Consider the following 25,300-nt stretch of genomic DNA (forward strand, 5'->3'; position numbering starts at 1 on the left):
GGGTCACATCACAGTGGAGTCAGCTGTCTTAACCGTGGCTTGTGTACTGTACACATACCAGCTTCATCACTGTGTCTGTCACGCGACTCTGTTCCCCTTTCGGGCTTTAACTGATGGTAAAATGAATTTCATTATTTACTGTCTTTACATTTATTTTGAAAGATGAAGCTCGCGATTATGGTAAGGGGTGTTACATTTCCGACGAGTGCTTGCGGTGTTCGGCCAATCACAATGCACTGGGTCAGCTGGCCAATCAGAGCAGACTGCGCTTGTCGGAAGGAGGGACTTTGTAGAAAACGAAGCGTTTGAGAGAGGCGGGGCATAGAGGACCTACAATAATGTACAGTATTTGAAAAATAATGTGGTTTTTGAACATTAAAGAATGTCAACATATTCTGTTACACCAAATACACCAAATAATGATCTTTAAAAAAGCATCATATGACCCCTTTAAAGATATTTCTTGAGAGAATAAATTAACAAATTGTAGTAGGATAATACAGGACAAGTGGGTTGGAAAATAGATGGATAGATAGAATAAGACCAATTAAAAAAAAAACTAAACATTTTAATGAATTATTATTGTTGTTGTTAAACAATAACTGATTGTAATAACATTTAGTGTTATTAATAGAACTACTGTAATTATATTTTTATAGTTCGTCTTAGCCTGAATAAATGGTATAGAAACTATTTTCACTCAGAAGTTACTAGTTAACTTCACAATTAATTACAAAGCAAGGTAACACATAGAATTAAACATGAACTTTAAATTAGAAATGCTGTAAAAGTATTTTGTTGTAAAATATATTCCAATAATATTTGTTTTATTTACAACTTGAATTTTTTTTTTTACTGTGTACCTTTCTGGCAAATTCTCTTTTTTTGTTTCTTGTTTTGAGGCTAAACCTTAATACATTTTGTTAGCTTTATGCTTAAACAAATAAAAAAGTGGTCAATATGGCCAAAAAATGACTACTGCCTAAAAAAAACTGCCAATGAATAAGAACAAAAATTTGCTCAGTCTGTTTCCACCAATAAATGTGACACATTCATTCTGTCTTTTTTAAGGCTACTTATCTTAACGACTCCCTTAACGTTCACACTGTATTATCCTGGGACTTATTAGGTAGCTATATTGTGCCAGCTCTCATACTAAGATAACCCTTACCTGGTCTTATCACCGGCACACAAAAGCATAGGATCAAATAGGACTCCATGTAATCCATCTTTGTCAGTGGCGTTACGGAAATTACCTGTCACAACCATCATGGTCGAGATTGTGTGATTAAACACAAACTTTAGAAATAAATGCCCAGGCGTAGCAGAACATGGGTCTCAGCAAAGTATAGCCCCCCCCCCCCCCCACCACCACCATCACTCATTAATTGCTCAATTCTACACGGACAAACTACTAATGATACAATGTTCTCTTTCGAAAAAAAGAAAAAAAAGAGGCCTGACAGAATGTGGGAGATCATCACAGACTATTGCTTGTAGCCACAGAATGATCTTTCATTATCTTTAATTCAGATAGGCAGTGTTTTCTGTCATTCCGCTGCGCTCGTGACAGAGCTGGAATTGCTGTTTCTAAAATAGAGCTGAGAAGTTAAATGGATTGAATCCTTTGCTCACTTCAGTCTTGTGTGCAGGCCGCGCTTAATGGAAATGAGTGTCTGTGTCTGACAAGATCGGAGGTGCACGTGGTGACCTGTAGCTTAAAAGAAAACTGCTGTAATTCATAGTACAATTAAAAGACGTTGTCACGTCAAGCTCTCGCTCACTTTCTTCTGGTCTGCACCTACCGTCTCAGTTCCACAGAGAAGCTGAAGCTAATCACATTAATGTTAAGACAAATGTCACATTCCAACACATAAACAAACTTTTTATGCTTACATACTTATGCTCTTATCTTAATTGAGTCTGCACACACCTGCACGCATTTACAGAAACTGAAAAAAGAGTAAAGTGTTTTATAATGGCATTTATTTAATTATGAGTATAATACACATCAAATAATGTGTAGCGAGCTAATGTTTTTCTACAATGTTTACATCCTGACAATACATATACAAATCCTGTTAAGTGTTCAAAGGTAAATGTATAAAGGTTATAGCGGCTCTATATCTGACTGTCATGGTCACCAAGTGCCTTTATTTTCAGGCCTTTTTGCTTGAAATCTGTTCATGCACATTTCCAAATGCACTATTTACTGCTGACAGAAATCATTTTTGAGCATTCCAAACTGTGTGGCTTACATTTTTGTGAGTTATTTATTTTTCAACTTCTGTTTACAAGGTTAGCTTAAAGGTTCACTCAATTTAGATGAAAGTTTTCAAAAAATTGCAAAATGACCTTGTTCTGCGGTATTCTCAGGCAGCTACAGACAGGAATAGGAATAGAAATATTCAAAATTTAATCCCAAGGATTCACTCTGACTCCAAAGGAATAACTCATGCAATATGTGTGGCAATGAAAATGATATAAGGTTAGGCATTAGATATTGATATAATAATGTATTTAGTGTTATTCATATAATGGACTCGATTATGTCAAATTTAACATTTGGGTGAGATGGGTGAGAGTAAAAATGTCACCTCATTTTTATGGATCAAAGTATTATTCTATGCCTATCAACTGTTCCCATAATTCTGATTAATACCCCTGTCCGTTTCTTAGGGAAAATATATTCATAGTCACACTGTCTTTTTTGCCGCATCTTTTTTTCCATAGTGGACAAATCTGCCTTTAAAAATTCTGAGGTCTCAACACATGTCGTATGGAAGAGCCCATTTTGGTCCCGGTTTCACTGTGAACTTTGCGCACTGGTTTATTCCTGAGTGATCAAAGAGTGCCAAACTGTCAAAACCCAACAGTCCCGAAGACCAAGGTACAGCACATTTGATTTTTCAAGTCATCGAATACACAAACAGCCCTGCACAATAGAGAACTTTTTATTCTTCAAATCCCTTTAACGTCTAGGTCTTCGCTGAAGTGCTACTTTATAAGTTCTGGGGTCAGTAAATAAGAGTATTATTAAACATGGCTGTCAGCAAACCGAACAAGCTGAAGCGGTGGACAGCTTCCTACTAAATTATTTACAGCACGACATGCAGCATGAATTTGTTATTCTGTTTCTTTAGGTCCCACTATAACAATGCAGAGCTGTGGCGTATCTCTGCTCTTCTGCTCTGCCAGTTACACCCATATGCCACTGCTAGCAGCGGGTGAGCACAACCAAAGATCATTAGCTTCAGAAGCGGCAGGAAACACTGAAAACTAAGAATACGCCAATCAATGAGATCCCAGACCACCGTGTGTGTGTGTGTGTGTGTGTGTGTGTGTGTGCTTGTTTATTAATTATGTCTTTTGTCTTGAGAGGATACATTTACAAATTGAGTAAGATAATAAGACTTGTTTTCAGAACAAAGTAAAATAACTAAATTAATAATTTTACTCTGCAAGGATGCATTAAATTAAAAGTCGCAGTAAAATTTTAATTGCTACAAAAAATGATATTGTTGCATTTATTTTTTTCTATTCAACAAATCCTGAAAAAAAATCACAGTATCACAGTTTCCACAAAATTATTAAGCATACATTTTTTTTTGCATATTTTAGCATATTTGAATGATTTCTGAAGGATCATGTGACACTGAAGGCTGGAGTAATGACTGCTGGAGTAATTCAGCTTGGCTATCACAGGAATAAGTAACATTTTAATATATATTACAATAGAAAACAGTTATGTTAAACTGTAATAATATCTCACAATATTACTGTATTTAAAGTTGTTTTTTTTAGCAAATACTGTAAATGTGGCCTTGGTGAGCATAAGATACTTTTTTCAAAAAACATGAAAAAAATCTTGCTGACCCCAGAATTTGCCATGATAGTGTATAAAAAGTTATTTTTTTCTATACCCCACTGGCAAGTTCTTCTTCTTATTTTTTTTCTTGTTTTAAACATAAGCCTCACTAGAATTTGTTATATTTATACTTAAAAAAAACACTGACCAAGAGAAAAAATGCATTGATGGTGCAATTAGGGGCGGGAAAAATAGTTAAAAAGATCAGATGACAGTATGGTGAAAATTCAGTCTCGCAAATCCATCAGGCGGAGTCCTTTGAATAGCGTTTTGTTAGGATAAATAAACTGGTAATGTAGGCCTGCGCTGAGATACGAGCTATTCTCTGTTGTTCCCCAGTGCCATCCTTTTTCTCAGCACGTCAATAGAATGAGAGGTGGAGCAACACTCCCCATGGGCATCGCTTTTTCCATTTGGACTATTTGACACAACACCCTTTCTCCTCGCCTATTCAATCTGTGCTGGGCTTTCCAGTGAGCTAATGATGTTCCCTATTGTTTCAAAGGTTTCCTAGCAAATGGCATGTGTGTATATCTGTGTATGTGTGTCTGTAAGGCGCTAAGCATGCGGGATGCTGGAGAGAGGGAGCTGACGCCCTCTGTGCTGAGATTGTGTGTATGCCACAGCCGGAGTGTCTGGAAACTTTAAGCCTCCCTCACAGCTTGCATCCTGTCAGCAAAATTTTGCTAATATTGAAGCAAATTTGCAGCAATGGAGCAGAGCAGAAGTCATCACAGTAAGCAAGGCTTTTTTTCTCCAACTGAGCTCGTTTGTTTGGCTATGTTTTTTTTTGCTTAGTGTCATCACGTTGTATTAATATCTAAACTGCACAATTAACCTGTGAGCGCTAGTGAATTTCTTAGAATACCTTTTCTTCATTAAGATTCCTGCCCGTTAATTACCTCACGGCTCCGAGTGCTTCGTAGCCTCCCCTTCTCAAATTACTAACTGAACTAGCAATGATTTATTAATTGTGTATGATTAGTGTATCTGCAAAGGTAATGCAGCCACAACATACTTTTGGTTTCACCCAGTCCCTGAGACACAAGCTCTCACCAATCAGAATCAATCAGCATTTCTGCACGGCTCAGTGGTCGTCGTGAAATGCTCTATTACGGTGGAATGAAACTAGACTGTAATCCATACTATAATCCATGGCGTACCTGCCTCATTATGATCGCACTAAAAACCTCCTGGCTATTACCTGATTGTCAACTACATTTTTCTCAAGGGGACATAATGAGGGGTATCAATCCGTGGATAAAACAGTGATGATTCTTAAAAAACAGTTCTTAACACTTTCTTCCTTCTATGGAATTAATGTGCTATATTGGAAGAGAAAGGGACTGAAGTCTAAATGTATTGTTACAAAAAAAAAAAAAATCCTGACATTTGCCCTCCATGTCATTGATGAGTAGCAATAGTGTCTGATTCATGGGCGAAACCTTCTTTCGGCTCAGATCTTTTCAACGAATCAGTTGATTCAGTTCACAAAACCTTTGTTAAAGATTTGTTTGCAAATAAGACACTTCTATATTCAAAATCATGAACACACCAAGGGCGGATGCCAATTTTTTCAGTGAATAATGACTAGTGTGTTAATCTTTAGCGTTCCATGGAAGAAAAAAAGTCAGGTTTGTAATGATATCAGGTGAAAACAAAATGGGAACGCTGCTTTTGACATACAGCTACAGACTTAAAATGGCAATATTGGCTTATTCAAATGCATAGTTAAATAAGGATGGAGTAGAACATTAAACGCCTCATAATGAAACCAATAACATTACCACTCATAAGTTCAAATGCTCATTCATGCATTCCACTGACCTATAAAATCCCCTGACCAACAGTGGCAAGATATCAAATTAAATGTCAAGTTAATTTGAGTAAATTGTTTTATATTAAAAATAGCTCAAAGTACTTTAAAACTTGTTTAAGTGTTCTTTAAATATTTGACCCTTTGCCGAGAGTTTGATTGACAGGCAATCTGACCAATCATAATGAAGAATATGCCATTTTTATCCGTCAAACAAACCAGACGGGAGAGTAGATTAACGTTGGTGGACTTGAACTTGAAAAATGGTGTGTACTGCTGTCTTTCCTTGGATGAAACAGGATTCCTTCTGATGTTCATTCATGTTTATTTTGTGCTATAACTAGTAAAGATGAAGAGATGATCGGTTCATGTGCTGCTTGAACTGAAGCGCTACAGTGATCTGTTACGACACATTAAAGAGCCACAAAACAGTATTTATTGTTTGAATTTCCTAAAAAATGACAAAATTTGAAAGCTGAGACTTTGTTTCATACCAAAAGTAACCTGCTCTGTCTTGTCTGTCGGCACATTGTCAGTTTTCTCTTTGATCTGCGATGTATTTTTCACTGCGTGAGAACATGATGTTGGACGTAGCATCAGTAACGAAGGGGGCGGTATTACATACACGAAGAGGGTATCTTTTACATTCAGTTTTCACTTGAAGAGAGCAGTCTAATTATTAATTAGGATGTGCATAAATAATTTGGATACTCATATAATTCTTCATATAACACTTCATATTATTTTAATTATATATTTTTATATTTTATATTAGGGCTCTCAACGTTAACGCGTTAACGCATGCGATTAATTTGACAATCTTTAACGCGTTAAAATAATTTAACGCAATTAAAGCATAATTACTGAAGCACAATTTATTCTAACCATTTTACCCAATTTTGCTTCTGTTTGTGATCAGATCATTTTAAGCCACTAAACTCCGGAAAAGCTTTCAGCCCAATGATCCAGTAAGCAAACGCATTCAAACAATCTGTACAAAACAGCGCTAATAAAAAGGAAACCAGGCTGATTACATCAGAGATTGCAGAGAGAACAGAGACAGAGTTTTCAGTGAATTATTCCAGTGTGTTTGGCTTTAAAACACGAGTTCTGTCATATTCTGTGATTGTCTCTGAAGAGCGCGAGCCCTCACACATCGCGCTGTGTGAAGTACAGACTGAACGGAATGTCAACCACTAGTCTCACTAGTAAAGTTTTGATGGATGAAGACTGCAATCAAGGTATAGGCGATTGCGGAGGTGTACAGGAGTCGTACAGTACAGTAAGCATGCGCGAGTCCATTATATTAATGCGTGTATGAGTGCTCTTGACGCACTGATCGCACATTGCACAAGCACAGACATTTCCGTACATTCACATTGTTTCCACACACATTCACGATAATGTTTTGATTTGTCCTGTGTATGTTGCTGTGTTTAGTTATTCTGAATGGATCCGTGTACTGTAGTAGATATATGCAGTCAGCAGGCGGTTGGTTTAGGCATCTCCATGTGGTCCTGTTCAGTATCACAACTTGACTTCTCTAAAATGTAAAAAAGCTCTTTGCTGTTGCACTCTACACACACTATACAAATCAGATTTTTTTTTAGCATTTTTTTTCTTTCATATGTGCTTATATGGGCTCCTTATATGATTTGGTTCTTTGGTGTCATTTTGGATTTTCTTTTTTGGAAAGACATCTAAATTTATCTTAAAAAAAGCTTGCAGAAAATACAGATTTTTGAGAATCCCCCTTCAATCTTTTGGTTTACTTTGCTGGATATAGCAAATGATGACAAAATAAACATTTGAAACAAGATAAATGGTCTATGCTTAATTTCATGAAGTGTGCGATTAATCGCGAGTAATCACAGAAAAAGGGTGTGATTAATTAGATTACAATTTTTAATCTGTTGACAGCCCTATTTTATATACTAATTATTTTTTTAAAATAAAGTTTTAAATATAAAATAGTTACAAGTTAAAAAAAGTTGCTGACCATGCACTGAATTTAATCCAGACTGAAAAACTTTGTTGCTTGTGCTTGTCTAGCTTTTAAATCACTTGCACCTTGCACCTTTTTGTACCATGCAGTTTATTTAATAAAATATTTTTTTGCTAATCTTTTCTAGTCTGGATTGAATTTCATTGTGCAGTCAGAAACGTTTTTGTTGACTTGTAATTTTTTTTTATGGAGTCACTTGAAGCAAAATTATTTTTATCTATTTGGAGCGCAACAATTTTCTTTTCTAGTTTAAATATAAAATATTGAAATGATTTGTGCACTTCCTAATTAATATTTATGAGCAAAGCTAAGACATCACAACCTGGAAATACTTTTTTACAATACTTTTTACTATATAGGAAGCAAAAAAATAATTAAATAAAAAAATTGAATATGAAAAAAGTATTGTCCAATTCACAGTACTCATGAAACAAGAAGTGTCTAAATGACCTGTCAATAACAACATGACAAATACATTTGGATTACATGACAAACCATACTTTTTAATGGTCATGAACTAATCATTCATTCAAAAGAAGTACCTACTCCAAGAGTTTGCGATTTCAGTCGCAGCCACTGTAAAACCCATGTTTCTAGAGGATTTCTATCAACTGGACAGTAACTCCTATCATCGTCTAAATGCTCACCTGAAGCTGCTTAATCACTGATGGCTCGCCTGAAACTACATCTCGCTGACAAACCGCACAGGGCTGTCCAACAGTTGCGTGAACCCCGCTAGCAGACATTGTGACTTACAAATTATGTTTGGTTGACAGGCAGGAGGGATGGGGCTGAGCAAAACAGTGTCCCTTGAACCTCGACAAAAACACTAAGATGAGTCAATTCATTTAATTAAGGCATCATTCACAGATATTGTGCTGTCAGATAGGCCATCGTGGGCCAGGTTTTGGCTCTCATTATGAAGCATTTGGATGTGATGTTTCTCTGACACAAAAGCGGCTCACCTGCTTTCCCCCCTCTGCTGTGCATAATGTCCAGCTCATTACAGGCCTGGAGACTGGTCAACCTGAGGAGAGAGTGGGGTCTAATGAGGAGTGTGAGCTCCCTCTCGCCCCTCCCTGCCTACACTGACTCCAATTTGGATCCACATGAAAGGCGAGCCAATCTGAGCCACCTAGAAACTTCTTTTCTTGTCTCAGTCCTTTTAGGATATCCCTGGTTTCATGTTATTCTGTTACAGCTGGACAAATCCTTGCTCTGCAATATGGAATTAGATAACAGAAATAATAATGAGGATAAATGGTAGCTTGGATTTACAAAAGGGTTTGTTATTAGTGTCCAGTCTGAAAGAAAATATGCGTTATATCAGGTTAGTGCTAAAACTTTAAGTTTTCTAAGCAATAACACAAGGTGTTAAATTGAAATTTATATGTGAAGTTTTTGAGTAAAAAAACTAAAAAACATGAATAGATTCAATTCAGTTTGATTTGATTCAACTGCAATACATACCGTTCCAAGCAGCTTTACAAAGTCTACTGCCTTCCTCCACAAGCAAAACAAAGAACAATGACAGTGGCAAAGAAAAACTCCCTAAGAAATGTACATAAAAGAGCAAGAAACCTTGGGAGAACAAGACGATAAGACTTCAATTTTTAAGACAAGGTTGATCAGCTCAAGAAAGCAACCTGCGTATATTTTAGTTATAATATCTAATTTTGCTTACATAAGAAAGATATTCTCTGTCTGCTAATGTTTTATATTATGAGACAGACTGCTTCTTTTTATTATAATTATTATTATTATAAGTTTTTTTTTTACAAATACAAGAACTGACTCATACGAGTTATTCAAGAATCAAACTGTTCACAATGTGTGTTTGTGATTCACTAAAGAAGAAACTGCAACATTCACTTGTTTATGAATCGGACTTGCTGTGTTCGAAATGCCATACTATCATACTACTCTTACTATTACTCTTACTATTTCTGCAATATCCAGTATGTATACTGTGCATAGTATGCAAACTTTCTGTATGCATGGAATCCCCGAATGACTTATTTGCCAGAATCTGCAAAATATAACTCAAGTCAAGTACAATAAAATCAGAATAGAAGCTTTATTTGAAATGGCATACTACCATTCAACTCCTACTATAGTGCAGTATGCTATGTGTATACTGTGAACAGTATGTGAATTTTCTGTATGCATGGAATTCCCGGATTACCTACTACATTTGCCGAAATCTGATGTATGCATCTGAAGACACTGCATGGGATACTGTTTCCCACAATGCAACGTGCTCCATGTGATGTTTCATCTAAATGGATGCTAAATTAATGTTCAGTGCTTGTCATGTGACAATACTGTAGCATACTACTCTGAAACATTATTTGTTGCTTCTTGTATACTGTTTCACACATTACTCTTTAAAAAAATAGTAGGCAGTATGCACTGTGTACTGGGCAGTACACAGCCACTTTTTCCGCTGTGATTTTGATTCGACGACTCGTAAGAAGTCAATTGTTTCAGCAATCAAGCCAGACTATTCACGCTGTACGTTTTTGATTCACTAGAAAATAACTGACTCATAAGAGTCAGACATTTCTTGCCATTATTTCTCAGTACACACTTTTTATTTCAACAATACAGACTGAACATTGATAAAATATGATTTCTTCTGCTGTGGCGCTAAAGCAACAACAGGACCCAATGAGGCCACGTGAGTTAGTTGAGCAAAATGCAGTGAAATTTTAATTAGAGGAGGCTGATATGTATTTAAAACAGTTAATGGGGCTGTATTATCTCTACTATCACCAAGGCAACACAATATAGAAAATCAACAAAACATAAAGACTTTGGCCATCATAAACATTTATTCATGAATGGAGGGCCCCATTCCACCTAACATCTATTCACCTATGTGCAGAAAAACACCATTTAAGTGGGAGAACTTGCACAATTGGTGGCTGACTAAATACTTTTTTGCCCCACTGTATATGGCCCCTCATTTTGTCTCACTTTATCTGAGGTCAATATTTTTATACAACTTAAATGTTAATAAGTTTCACAGCACCTGTTGTAAACCACTAGCACTTTTGATGACGCACGTGTGTGATACTGAAAGCTGATTGGCTGGAATGGCTACCTCTGACAATGATTGTTTATTCTTACCATTTATTCTCACTGAATAACTGAATCTACATTTGGTGATCAGGCTTTGATTTAATAGTCTGTGACCTTTACCTGATAAAGAACAACATTTACACCATTTGCATTTATTAATTTATTTAAAATTGTGTATGTAAATACACCCATTGGTCACTGTGGCTGCAAACAACTGCTAATTCACTACATTTGAAATTTCCACAGTATCTCAGACATACCCAGAATGCATCTGTTTGCGCAGGCATGTAATGCCCCACTGATGGTGAGCCATGAATACAGTGTCAGCTTGAAAAAGCTGCATTTCTATTATCAAGTCGATGCGATAGTACGCACCTTGAAGGGAAGGGCTGATATGCGACTGCCCCACTATCTGGCTAGATCCTAACATGTGCAGGACACAGCAGAAATCTCAGAGTGTGAAGTCAGTCACCTATCTCCAAAATACAAACTCTCAGTCTTCGCCTGCTTCTTCATTCACAGGGGCCTTCTGTCATTGGGGCCCACAATAGGCTCTGCTTAATGGCTCGCACAAGTCCATCTGCAGTATTTATTACCTCGATGCTCAAGGTATTTTTCCTGAAGTATATACCTTTCTGCAGCAACAGTCTGGTCTGATTAAATCGATATCTGTTTCTTCACAGACATTAAAAACCAGACAGGGGAGAGACTGCTGATCCTGCTCTGCCTTATCAACACAAACGCCCCTGAGAAAGAAAGGAGAAACCATCATTTTTACAACACTCACGCTGATGCTTATGCCCATTTTTCTTTTTATCTTCAAATCTGCAGATTTGTTCACTCGCAAAGATGCCTGTGAAAATACACCAAGACGCAACTCATAAATGACACAACTCGTGGCCATCGCTGATGACAGAACATCGGAGGTGCATTTAGAGAGACAGGTGCATTAGATACATAAGCATGGCCCGCTGAAATGCCCCCTCCACCTTTGAGGATGTGGGCAGGCCACTGAGCGTACACCGCAATTACGTATTGCTAATTGAAAATGTTAATCTTGTCACATTCAGGGGCAGACAGGGTTAAATTGGTAAAACTGCAATTCACTTAAGGCCATATCTCTCGTCGAAATGAACTGGATGATTAATCCTTTATATTCTTCAGGGATTCAGGGAATATCAACAATTAAATTAACGACTACAAAGTGTACGCTACAAGATGGGGAAAAAAATCATGAAAGACACACACTCATTTTTCCAAGTTGTTGTCTTAATTGTCTCTTTACTGCCCGTGTTGCTCCCTGTTGTTACAGAAGCACCCCCATTACAAAACAAACCCACGGAATACATTAGCATTGAGCCATGTTGAAATACAAAATGTTAAAATGTATTTATCAAATTAACATCTTTCTACATAGGACACTGGTTTGCATGAAGACACTGTCATCATTTACTCACCCCATTTTACATACCAAATCTATATGACTTGGTAACATTTTACAATAACATTAGTTACTGATTTAGTTCATGTTAATTTCAACATGTACTAATACATTATTAAACATGAACATAACAATGAACATTGAATTTTACTAACACAATTTTTACTACTAAAAAAAGAATAAATTCTGCAACAAACAAATTGCTCATTGTTGGTTAATGCATTAACTAACACTATATGGGATATTATTGTAACGTGTTATCGACTTTCTTTTTTCTGTTGAACAGAAATAATATCATGGCCAATCTTTTCAGTATAATGAAAGTTTAGTACTGTAGTTGTCAAGCTCTAAAAAGACAAATGAGCATCATAAAGTCAAGTATCATAAAATCAGTTTTAATTTAGTATTCACTGATAATTTTCAGTGAATAACAACTCAAATTTCAGTCTGTTTCCCACACAAATCTATCATTTGACTTTTGAAGATTCTGAAAAGCTACCGAGTTACATAAACTTCTTGTATGTATGTATGTATGTATCTATGTATTTATTTATTTAGGAGCTTGACAACTCCAGTCCTCATTCACTTTAATTATATAGAAAAGAGCGGCTAGGGAGCAACATGAGGGTGAATAAACGATAACAGAATTCTCATTTTTGCCTGAACTAACCTTTTAACATCAAGTGGATTGCAGCATGTCCCCATTTGTTCAAACACATAACATCATTAGCCCAATCATGTTTTTCCCCCCTCCTTCGTCTCATTCTCTCTTTCCTGCTTGTTTCCCTCCTAGTCAAGAGGAAATATTCAATATCAACTAGGTCAACTGAAATAGTGTGGGCACCAGAGGCGAGAACACTGCAATTGGTCTGGCCAGAGCTGATATTTGTAGATAAATACCACATCCCCAGAGGTTCTCCTACAGTGAATTATTAGCAAAGCTTCATTGATCTCTCTCAAAATGGCAATAATCTCCAGTTTCATCCGGGCCTTTACTAGGGCTTCAAAGTGCATTAGGCTGCCTGGCTGCAATTGTTATCACAAAGGTGTTTTCCTATCCTGACCGTTTTATCAGAGAGCATGAAAAAGTGTAAGGCACTAAAGCGATTTTCTTCCTCTCTGTGGTATGTGCTGCTGGTGTATTGTATTTTATAGCCCCCCCAATAAAAATCTCCACTACTGCAAAGCTCTAGACCATATGTGTATGGGCCCGATGCTTTTATGGTGATGAATATACTTATGTAATAAAGGCTGTTTATGAAAGAGCTTGTAGTGCTTTCACATTTTTGTTTTCTCTGGCAGGAAATTTCATTAGAAGGGTAATGATTTCAGTATATCTATAACAGAGAAGACAATCTCTCAAAATGTCATTGATCTGGGCAAATTCATCTTTACATTTCCTCTTATTCTTTCTTTGCATTTATGGGTTCATCCCGGTGAGGTTTTCATATATACATATATTCCATTTTATAAATCAGATTAAAACTGTCACGGCCACATCACAACCAGGAGGGGGAAAAAACAGGCACGGTGGAATCAGATGAAAGGTTTCAATGTCCAACAGGGAATAAAAAAGTTTTGGATTTTGAGCAATGTAACATTAAAGCATCCGAGTCCTGGTTTGATATCTGTCATAGGCTCCTCTGTCATTACAATGATGCCACTTTGATATGTTGCCGTCTGTAAAGAACAGCCACCTGTCTCCATCAATCATCATAACAGACCAATGAAAAAAGCCACAAACTGTCATTTCATGACAGCAGATAATGACCAACACAACTGTGCTTTCAGTATTTGCGAATAAACAGGTAATGACATGGCAGGTCATTTAAATCTGTCCTCATTGCGCTTGTAATCTAAAACCGAACAATGGTGAGTAAACTTCAGAGGCAATATCCTGGTGCGCAGGATGAGGTTGGGAAGAGACTGAGTTTGGGATTGACAACCGTGTTTACTAACAGGTGTGACTCTCCAATTCTCCTGTTTATACAACAGCTTGCAGTAGTGGCTTCAGTATGAACAAATAACTGATGTGAGGCTTCGTTTCTATTCTATGTAACAATAGTAACAAGTGCGGTTCAGTTCACACTGCACAAGTTAACTAAACTCCCTTTAAAAATGCAAATGTAATTAAACTCTACTGGTCATTTTTAAGGGATAAGGTTTTGTTATATAATGTGGTGTCACTCTGGATTTTGAATTTGAATTGAGGTAACAAACAGTATGCAGAATAACAATTCAAATTTTAATTTAAGAAGAACTGAAATTAATGAAAGAAATTCAAAGACAAGACGCATTCTATACCCAAACTTAGTCACTTAGATAGATAGATAGATAGATAGATAGATAGATAGTGTTAAAGTTTTAAGATATACTGTATATGACAGACAGACAGATAGATAGACAGTAGTGCATGCTGGGAAAGTAGTCAGGAATCGCCTGCTCCTCTCTCACATGACTGGGGCTAGTGAATATAACTCAGTAGAATATAATGAAATATAACACCACTTCTTGTCACAGGTCAGCAACCAAGCCTGCTCGGGGACTGGCATTCCAAATGCCAAAGCCATTCATTATGAAAATGCTATGCATTGATTTGTCATACATTGTAAAACTCTATCAGAAGGGCAATTTTTTAATCTTTGCAGCAATGCCTCAGCGGCTGTGGCATTAGCATTAATGCTATTCAGTCGCTCTTTTCAGAGTTTTCAGAGCAACTTGCCCAGGCCCTCTGAAACCAGAGATATGTTAAGCACTTCAGCACAGTCATTGAAATAAAATAAGACAGGATTGAGTATATTAGATAAGAATTATGATACATAAGCTGCGCTCTACTGCAAGACAGCTAATTAAATAAGAACATATTTGATAGCAACTGACAGTCTCACCCAGGTCCCATCATTACTGTCAGAGAGAAAGAGGGAATTAGAAGGTGTATAAATACCATATGGTGTGTGCCGAATTGTCTTGCATTAATGTCAATTATATCCACGGCGAATACATCAAATGTTTATCTGTTACCCAGCTACATAAATATTCATCTAACGACATGTGTAAAGTATAAACTCTTATATATATATATATATACACACATACACATTGTTTTGTACAAAGATGCCCAGCACAAGCAAATTAAATACAATAAATAAATAAATACACAGTGATGTACACATTTCAACAATTACAATATTGAAATATTTAGATTCAATATCCTTCTTTAAACCTCTATCTTAATAGCCAATGATACATTTACATTTTCCTATGATAGTTTAAGTCTCACTCTCTCCACACACACACACACACACACACACACACACACACGCTGTTAATCTACATGAAGGGAAAGGGATGTACTTCTAATGACAACATTAAACAAAAGCTCAACCAAGAGTTACTTATTCCTCTAAAAGTACATAAAGTAGCTCAGACAACTGCTCTATGGATTATACAAGAACCAACTCAAAAGATGTTCAGTGATTTGGTTACTGATTGCTGATTCTTTTCACAGCAGTTTAGTTTCTTAGCTATTGTCACTGTTGCCTTTGCCTTGCTTAGCTGTGGTTCAAAAACACTTAATATTTAGATTAATATTATTAAAATGAATATTATCGATTTGATGGCACTGACAATATTGAATAAGAATGAAACTTGAATTTGGCTTAATAATGACACTTTTGTCTATGGTAGAGCTGCTTTATAGGTCATTCATAATTGACCAATTTTGACATTGACACTGTTATTGAACTGAATTGAATTAACACTGAACTAACCTAAGCTGAATAATGACACTACTATCTTCAGTAGAGCTGCTTGTAGCTGAATTGAACTTGTTTCATAACTGGTGAACGTTACACAGTTATTGAACTGAACTGAATCAGCACTCAACTGATTTGAGCTAAATAATGACACTATTGAATTTGGATTTGCCTATTTGATGAAATTTGCATCATTGATTCTATACTGTATATTGTGACGAGTGGGGCGGGGCCGAGAGCCGTGGGAGCGGAGCGAGTGGAGCAAATGATAATGAGTGACACCTGCACCACTCACCGGTCTCGAGTCCCACGGAGGAGCTCCGGAAGAATAAAAGGAGTAATGGCAGTGAAGGGTGAGAGAGGAGCAAGCATGGACTATTTATGTTGTTGTTTTACGCGACAATCATCCGTGAGGGGCTGCTCTATATATATATATATATATATATACAGTGTGTGCATAATTATTATGCAAGTAGATTTTCTGGTCATATTTTTTTCCAAGCACAAAAATTATTAAATGTCCATGAGAAATATTAAAAACTAATGCAATACAGAAATTACAAAGTTAAATCATGACCACTGGACAGTGAAATGCTCATTGGGTCAGCAAAAAAACAGGCCAAGAAGAAAAGACAAATCAACTGTAAAAGAATGAAGAATTTAGGTGAAGAATTAGGTGTGAACCCGGAATCCTTTAGTCTCCATTGCTACAATTTTCCAGAACTGCAACCCACCTGGTGTCTCCAGAAGTACAAGGTGTCAGGTTCTCAGGGACTTTGCCAAGATAAAAAAAATCCTAATATAAGACCCCCACTTAATAAGAATAACATGCTGATGTGTTGTGAAATACATGAAGACTGACTTTTATAGGCTTTATAGACAGATAGGTTGAGAGTGACTCTTGAAGGACCAGCACCACATCCTCTTGTACCACTCTTTCAAGACTTTATCTTGAAGAATCTGGCAGTAAGTTTTGGGGGCTCATTTTTAGCCCGTCTCTAACCCTGAAAGGTCCGTCTTGCTCATTGATGTAGCAGCTCACACCACGACCCCCTCACCACCGCCACTTCTGTCCAACATGAACTGGTGCTGATACCTCAGGAATCACTCTCAATATATCTGCTTATTAAACATTTTCAAACAATCAGTCTTCATGTATTTCATAATCACAATCACACAGCATGTGATTCATATTAAGTGGGGGTTATGTTTCAGGATTCTTTATCTCAAGTCCCTGAGGACCTGACACCTTGTACTTCTGCAGACTTCATGATGGTTGCAGTTCTGGAAGATGGTGGTGCTGGAGACTAAAGGGTTCCTGGTGGTTTCACATCGAATTCTTCACCCAAATTCTTAAAGTCTTTTGCTGTTAACATGCATCTTCTCCCCCTGTTTTTTTTTTTTTGCTGACCCAATGAGCATTTTGCTGTCCAGTGGTCATGATTTAATATAGCAATTTCTGTATTGCATTAGTTTTGAATATTTCTCATGGGCATTTAATAATTTTAAATGTTCAGTGTGAGTTAAATCTCTTGTTTGGCACATTTTACCTGTAAAAGAAAACCTGCTTAATAATTATGCACACCTGAGTATAAGGCATTTTTCACTTCCAGCCCTTGTTAATAATATATCACCTATAAATGATTAAATACAAAAATGAATAGTAGTTATTAAGATTGGTGTGGGTTGGTAGTGGTAAAATGTGCTTGGAAAAAATATGACCAGAATATCAACTTTCATAATAATTATTAATATAATAATAATAGCTATCTATCTATCTATCTATCTATCTATCTATCTATCTATCTATCTATCTATCTATCTATCTATCTATCTATCTATCTATCTATATACACACACACACACACATACACACACAAAAGTGCCACACTCATTTATTATGGTTGTCGAATAAGGAGCATTTTATTCATTATATAAGCACAGATTGAATGGTTAAAGTGTGGCACTTCAAAAAAGAACAGACCATAAGATGTTAAGATTCTTGCTTTGCAAGTTTTGAGTTTACCCATATTGGTGTCACAAAGTTAAGTCGCAATATGTGCCTCCTACACACGGCATGGCCCTGTGGCTCCTCTATTGGTTATCATGGAGGGCAGCCTTTATCAATCAATTGAATAAAGTGCTTTCATAGCATCTATTGAAAGACAACTCTGACAAGGGGCTAGAAGTGCCTCTACAGCAGTTTTTCCAGCAGCAGGGGGGAGTAAATAGTAAGAAAGGCAATAACATCAGCCTGGACAGCAGCGCAGCTCTGACACTGCTGTTTGCTTCAGCCTTTTCTCTACCTCAGTGATTCATTCCTCATCCTGATGGGCTCCATTTGACAGCAGTGCATAAAAGTGGACCGCTGCTTCTTTTAACTTCTTTTTATATCTATTTCATTTATTTGTTTACAGACACAACAGTGATAGAAGACATGGGGCCTATTTTGCAATTAAGACTATATCGCCACGTCTGAAGTATTTGCTCTGTGTTAAGATGAAAACCTGGCTGAGAAAGTAACTCACACAATTAAATCCAGTTTACAGCCATACGATCTATGACTAAAGTAATACTTAAGGGTTGATGCTGAACTGGATTGTCAATTGGCCACTGGAGGCCTCTTAAAAAGAACAACATGTCATATTCGTAGCTTTACCCAGAATGCTCTCTGTCATTATACAGAGTTTCAGCAACATTAGGCCTCTGGACATCATTCTGACTTTATTATGTAAAATAATTTAGGATCGCTCTGAAAGTAATAGTGTATGAATGAATGGATGGATGGACGGATGGATTTAATTATTTATTTCAATAATTAATTATTATTTCATTATTAATTATTTATTTAATTGTATTTGGTTAAATACTGAACGGGTTATCACTGTATCGGTACTGTTCAGATGAACCAGCAAAGAAGTGAATTTCTTGTCATAAGCCAACTTAAATGATGCAATTTAAATATTTAGCAAGAACTGTATACTTTTATACAGCACAGTAATTTTCTGCATCTCCTGGGAAATTTCATCCTTGAATCTTTTCCACGAAGCATATTCCTTCCAGACCACCCATGTTCCAATTAAACATTCAATATTCATTTTCTTAATATAGAATTTCAGTTTGCTGTAGCTGCATGACTAAGTAACTGGATATTGTCTAGTGTGTTTATCAAGTCTTTTGATTCTGAGCTCTTCTGACTACAGATAGAGTCTAAAAGCATGTTTTCACTTTAATTATTAATATTATAAGAATACTTCTGTACTTAAAAATAAATAACAGTATTCATTCGGCTTGCATTACAATTTTCATTAATGCAAGAAAATGCATTATTATTATTATTACAATTATTATTATTACAAAAATGTATTATTTATATAACAGAAATACATTTTTAGAATTAGTAATTGCATTATTGTTATAAAAATAACGATAATCACCATCATAATGATAATTTAATTACATAACATATAATATTTATATAGTAATTATATAATAAATATATAATATGAAATAATAATAATTATTATTATTATTGATGTCGTCTTCCTTATTTTATGGATCCAAATGCACTTTTCATTGCTAGTCAAAATACGAAATCAAACAAAAAGAAAAAAAAAACCTCCAGCTGACATATTATGTAAAGAATAAACTTGTTCCTTATTTCTATTTTCACTTGAACTGCCCATCAGATTAAGATTTGTTCAAATGAGATTAATTTCCTGATAAACCCTCACAGTGAAGAAGTCATCAGGGTGCTTGAAATTTATTCCATGGGCAATTAAGTGCAGCGAAATTTCCTCAGCTAGGACAGATTTTGAGTGATAATGGCAGGTGAAGAGACAGATAATGAGCAGGCCAAGACACACGCGCTTACAGCCCTCTAAAATGACTTCCTGTGCTTTAACCCTGAAGTTATGAATCAACGTGTCGCGCATTGCTTCTCTGACACTCTCTACCCCAAAGAAAGAGTAGCCTCGCCAAGGACGAGATGAGAGAGGGATGAAACTTTCAAATGACTGATTGCTAACCGGTATACAAACACAACACAACAGAGCATATCGCATGTGGAGAGGATCAAAGGTGTTTAGACTGATTTCTGTCCTGCAATAAACTATCTCAAACGATCAGACGAGAAAACACAAACGTCAATAACAACACTTTAGTATACAATATGCATGCACATACACACACACAGCAGTCTGCAAATAATTTTCTGCATCTCCTGGGAAATTTCATCCTTGAATCTTTTCCACGAAGCATATTCCTTCCAGACCACCCATGTTCCAATTAAACATTCAATATTCATTTTCTTAATATAGAATTTCAGTTTGCTGTAGCTGCATGACTAAGTAACTGGATATTGTCTAGTGTGTTTATCAAGTCTTTTGATTCTGAGCTCTTCTGACTACAGATAGAGTCTAAAAGCATGTTTTCACTTTAATTATTAATATTATAAGAATACTTCTGTACTTAAAAATAAATAACAGTATTCATTCGGCTTGCATTACAATTTTCATTAATGCAAGAAAATGCATTATTATTATTATTACAATTATTATTATTATAAAAATGTATTATTTATATAACAGAAATACATTTTTAGAATTAGTAATTGCATTATTGTTATAAAAATAACGATAATCACCATCATAATGATAATTTAATTACATAACATATAATATTTATATAGTAATTATATAATAAATATATAATATGAAATAATAATAATTATTATTATTATTGATGTCGTCTTCCTTATTTTATGGATCCAAATGCACTTTTCATTGCTAGTCAAAATACGAAATCAAACAAAAAGAAAAAAAAAACCTCCAGCTGACATATTATGTAAAGAATAAACTTGTTCCTTATTTCTATTTTCACTTGAACTGCCCATCAGATTAAGATTTGTTCAAATGAGATTAATTTCCTGATAAACCCTCACAGTGAAGAAGTCATCAGGGTGCTTGAAATTTATTCCATGGGCAATTAAGTGCAGCGAAATTTCCTCAGCTAGGACAGATTTTGAGTGATAATGGCAGGTGAAGAGACAGATAATGAGCAGGCCAAGACACACGCGCTTACAGCCCTCTAAAATGACTTCCTGTGCTTTAACCCTGAAGTTATGAATCAACGTGTCGCGCATTGCTTCTCTGACACTCTCTACCCCAAAGAAAGAGTAGCCTCGCCAAGGACGAGATGAGAGAGGGATGAAACTTTCAAATGACTGATTGCTAACCGGTATACAAACACAACACAACAGAGCATATCGCATGTGGAGAGGATCAAAGGTGTTTAGACTGATTTCTGTCCTGCAATAAACTATCTCAAACGATCAGACGAGAAAACACAAACGTCAATAACAACACTTTAGTATACAATATGCATGCACATACACACACACAGCAGTCTGCAAACACCAACGAACGCAGCACAATCGGTTACCTACCCACAAATACATCATCATCTTGAGCGTGGAGTCAGGGGCTCTCCGGCAGTGAGGAAATGCTTCCTTGCGCAGCTTCTTTTAACTTCTCGAGCTCAGCTACGGAAACCCGGCTGAATCCTTCTTGTTTCCACTCTCTCAGGCTCACAGTTCTTTTGTATAATTTATTATATCACTATAATAGAGCTTATTAAAACTGACACTTGGAGGAAGAAGAAGCTACTTCACAAGGTTTGAGATGCTTCTAGCAGTCTTGTTCTTGCTCTTCTTTTTTTTTTCTTTTGCTCTTTCCTCACTTGGTTCTCCTCACCCTTTCACTGACAACCCCTGCTTAGAAGCCAATTCCTGACGTATCTATTTAATGAGAAGATCCGTGCACCAAGGAAGTCCAGTACAACTATGCACTCAAAGTGCCAGAGAAAGAGTGAGAGAGAGAGAGAGAGAGAGAGAGAGAGAGAGAGAGAGAGAGAGAGGAGGGTGATGGTGTAGGTTTATCTAGTACAGGATCCACAAGAAAGGTACGCTGTCGTCCGTAAGCTGATGTGCAGGGGAAGACATCAGTGAGAAATCAAAAGACTCATCTTCTGTCCTGAGGGAAGGTAAGAAGACAACTGACCGAAAAAAAATAAGCTTGCAACTTCCAAAAAAAAAAAAAACTGCAATCTCAGCTCTGAGAGATTCAAGTAAATAAAAAATCAGAAAAAAGGCGTGAAAGAAAAAAAAATACAGGTAAATTAAGATCAAAAATGGTACAACGGGATGAAAAGGAGACAGAAAGCACCACCCTCCCCTAAATGTGGAGCTTGCACCTGACTCTGCAGCCTGGATGGGTTTTTTCTCCCCTCTCGTTCTCCTCTTCCTCGTCCGGAGTGAATGTGCTGGAGATAAAAGCAGCGTGTACTGAGGCCAAGGCCTTCCCGCTCGGGTTGCTCTGGCTCTGACGCACTGGCTGCCTCCTTACAGCACTTTTCTACAGCCATCTGCTGACTCTACCACGTTACTGCTACTGAGAGACCAGACACGCAGCCAGCAGCCAGCTACAGCGCTGCCGTAACTATCTAGAAAAGCACATACTGTATCAGGCTAAAACTCATTACTATTGTTTAGAAGAGGGATGGGGTTTTTTAATCAAACACAGGTTTTAGAGAAACAGGTATTAGAGAACCTTTTTGTAAATGGATTTCAAACCAAGAGGGGACAAAATGGAAATATGAGCTAGGTCCATTTTTTTTTGTTTCATGTGTGTGAGACACAAACGCAATGCGATTTGCCAGTGTATTTATGAGGGAAATTAAATTCTGAGGGAAATTTAAATATTCAATTCTCCTCAGGAAGCAATTTGACTCCCCTTTAAAAGGAAAACAATAAAAAAAAGAAAGTACAGCTGTCACAACAAGACAGAAAGAGAGTGTAAGGACTAATGATTAAGTTAAAGGCTCAGACTCAGGCCCACATACAGCAAACAGACAAACACACACATATCATATTAAAGCAATATGACATGCTTGCATTTAAGTGATTTGCCACAGATAAGGGATTTTCTAAGGCATAACGCAAAACATAGACGTTCACTTATTAAAGTGAAGAATTTAAAGTAGTTTGTACATTGAGCATATTTATTTAGTTATTATGATATCTGTATTCTTATCTTAAATACTAAAAAAACAAAAACAAAAAAAAAAACAATTCATGAAATTCATTGCTTTATGACTTGTCTTTTCTGTTGTTTTCTCAGCAAAAATGATGTCCCTTCCGGGAAAATGATATCATTATGCAACTGGCTTATGTTAGTTAAGACTAACAGGATGGGAAATTATATTGAGGGCACAGGGAAAAAAAAAACTTTCTATTTAAGAAAGGAAAAACTAAACAGCGTATTAAAATGTTAAATCTAAGTGTTAAATATTGTATTCAATATATCAAGAGACACAATAACGGCATTAAAATGTACTGCCTAGCAGGAATGACTGGCTTTGACTGCTGCGCATTTCATAAGATTTTAGCAGCAGAATGTACTATATTTGCAACAAGATGGAACGGTTTTCTTCCGAATGAAACTATTAGTACAGAGAGATCCGGTCAATATTCTGAACAACATTCTGAATACAATAAATGATTGTTGATATATTAAACAAAGATAAATGGCAGGTACAATGTAAAGCCCATTGTTTGTGCACCCGAGCAAAACGAACATACTTCAGCATACAGTTTTGTTAAACCATTTTACTTCGGGGCAAGAAAGGTCTAATGGTCATGGGAACTGAGTGCCGCTTACTGACATGTCCATTTACATGGAGCAGACCAATTCAGCTGCCGCCTCCTTGCTCCGATTGTGCCCTTTAACCCAATTAAAAAGCTACAAGTCTGAAACAGTTGCTAAACAGTCTTAAAGCAGTAGTGCATCTCATTTGTTTAGTTTATGACAAAAAATATAGCGTATAAAAAAAAGACAGAAAGAAAGAAAGTAGTAGTGCTAAGTACATCATACTTGATCCTTCAAATACCCTAAATTAAAGGCATGCTTCCAAAAAAGCACTTCTGAAACAACTGTCCTCAGACTCATGAGTGAGTCACCAACAAGAGGAAATGAGATGACAAAGAAATAAGAGAAGTAAGAAATAAAAGACAAAGAAATAAGAGAAGTACTTTTCATGTTTCCAAGAGCCAAATCAGTACTGGACTGTGTTCATAATAATAATAATATTATGCATTTGCAGAGGCCAATGCTGATTTAGCAGTACATATACTGTATAATCATTATTGATTTAGTCCACATTTACTGCTCTAATGTCAACAGGAATTAAAAATATATGTATCATTAAAAAACAAATAAAGAAAGTAGTTGCTAGGAAAATGAGAGTGATGTGTGTGTATGAATAGGAAGGTCTGTGCATTAATCATATCAGCCCTATCAGACTTAAAACCCTTCAACAAACCATGATAAATTACAGCACTGAGAGGGGACTGCAGCACCTCTGCACATCTCTCCCATGGTTCTGCAGGGCTGCAAATACACACTGTGTGCTCTGTGAGCTCAAGGCAGAGTCTGCGGGACACATGGTCATCCCTCCACACAGATGTGGTGTTTTTGAAGAAGATGAAGATCTTTGGGAGAGTCTTCATCAGGAGTGAAGCTGACACCTTTGCTACCCTGGTGTTTCAGGCCAGTGAGTGAGCAGGAGGGTTTGAGAGCCAATATTAAAATTTAATGAGAAGGCAAGGCAAGCTTTGTTGTATTTTTAATATGGACACAGCAGAGTATAAGGGAATAACAGGTTTCTGTATGAGAGTAAAATTGAAGTGTTTTTTTTTTTTTTGCCTATTGATTTAATATCATCATCTTCTCGGCTGGAGATGCTGAAATGAACATGAAGGATACACAAAAATGCATTCTAAAGTCATTGTGACTAAATAATTTGTCTTTACATGAATGAATCACAGTTTTATGATCGCCTTGGATTGATTAATTAAAAGGTCAATACCTACAACATCCAGAAGCACAATAGCAATACAAAAAGCACACAAAACACAGACACACACACGACCACCCAAAGCAACACCGAAGCATCACTTACCCTGAGCTGGTCCGTATCACAACTCATTGGTTGTCCTGGAATCTGTCAACAGAGACATACAAATTAGAGTAACACATTACACACCAAATACAGCACCTCCCTTCAGTAATTACAAGTCAATCATCGAGAGCGGGCTGAGGGGAGAGAAAATGAGATCTGTCAAAACTGAGGTTTGCGACATGGAACCATGCAAAAGGTGGTGAGAGCAGGGAATAAGACAGGCAAGACATCATTCCCATGCTAGAAACGGTACACATGGCAATATTTTCTTTTTTTTCTCAAATAATGGGAATGGTATAGAGCAACTGGTCCT

General features: G+C 36.5%; 1 protein-coding gene across 2 annotated transcripts in view; it reads right to left on the bottom strand.

Annotated features, from left to right (window-relative positions):
• Nucleotides 1-25,026, bottom strand: part of LOC107590590 (RNA binding fox-1 homolog 1) — a 183,623-nt gene extending 158,597 nt beyond the window's left edge. The window contains exon 1 of one of the 2 annotated variants that reach the window (XM_016279443.1): nucleotides 24,988-25,026. In XM_016279443.1, coding sequence (XP_016134929.1) covers nucleotides 24,988-25,014 — 27 coding nt within the window. In that variant the 5' untranslated portion in view covers nucleotides 25,015-25,026. Of the gene's footprint in view, nucleotides 1-21,415; nucleotides 21,812-24,987 lie in introns of those variants that run through there. The other variant, XM_016279444.1, reaches the window with a different exon arrangement.
• Nucleotides 25,027-25,300: the final 274 nt, after the last annotated feature.

The sequence above is a fragment of the Sinocyclocheilus grahami genome, unplaced genomic scaffold (genome assembly GCF_001515645.1).
Source record: "Sinocyclocheilus grahami isolate Dianchi unplaced genomic scaffold, SAMN03320097.WGS_v1.1 scaffold130.1, whole genome shotgun sequence".
NCBI lineage: Eukaryota > Metazoa > Chordata > Actinopteri > Cypriniformes > Cyprinidae > Sinocyclocheilus > Sinocyclocheilus grahami.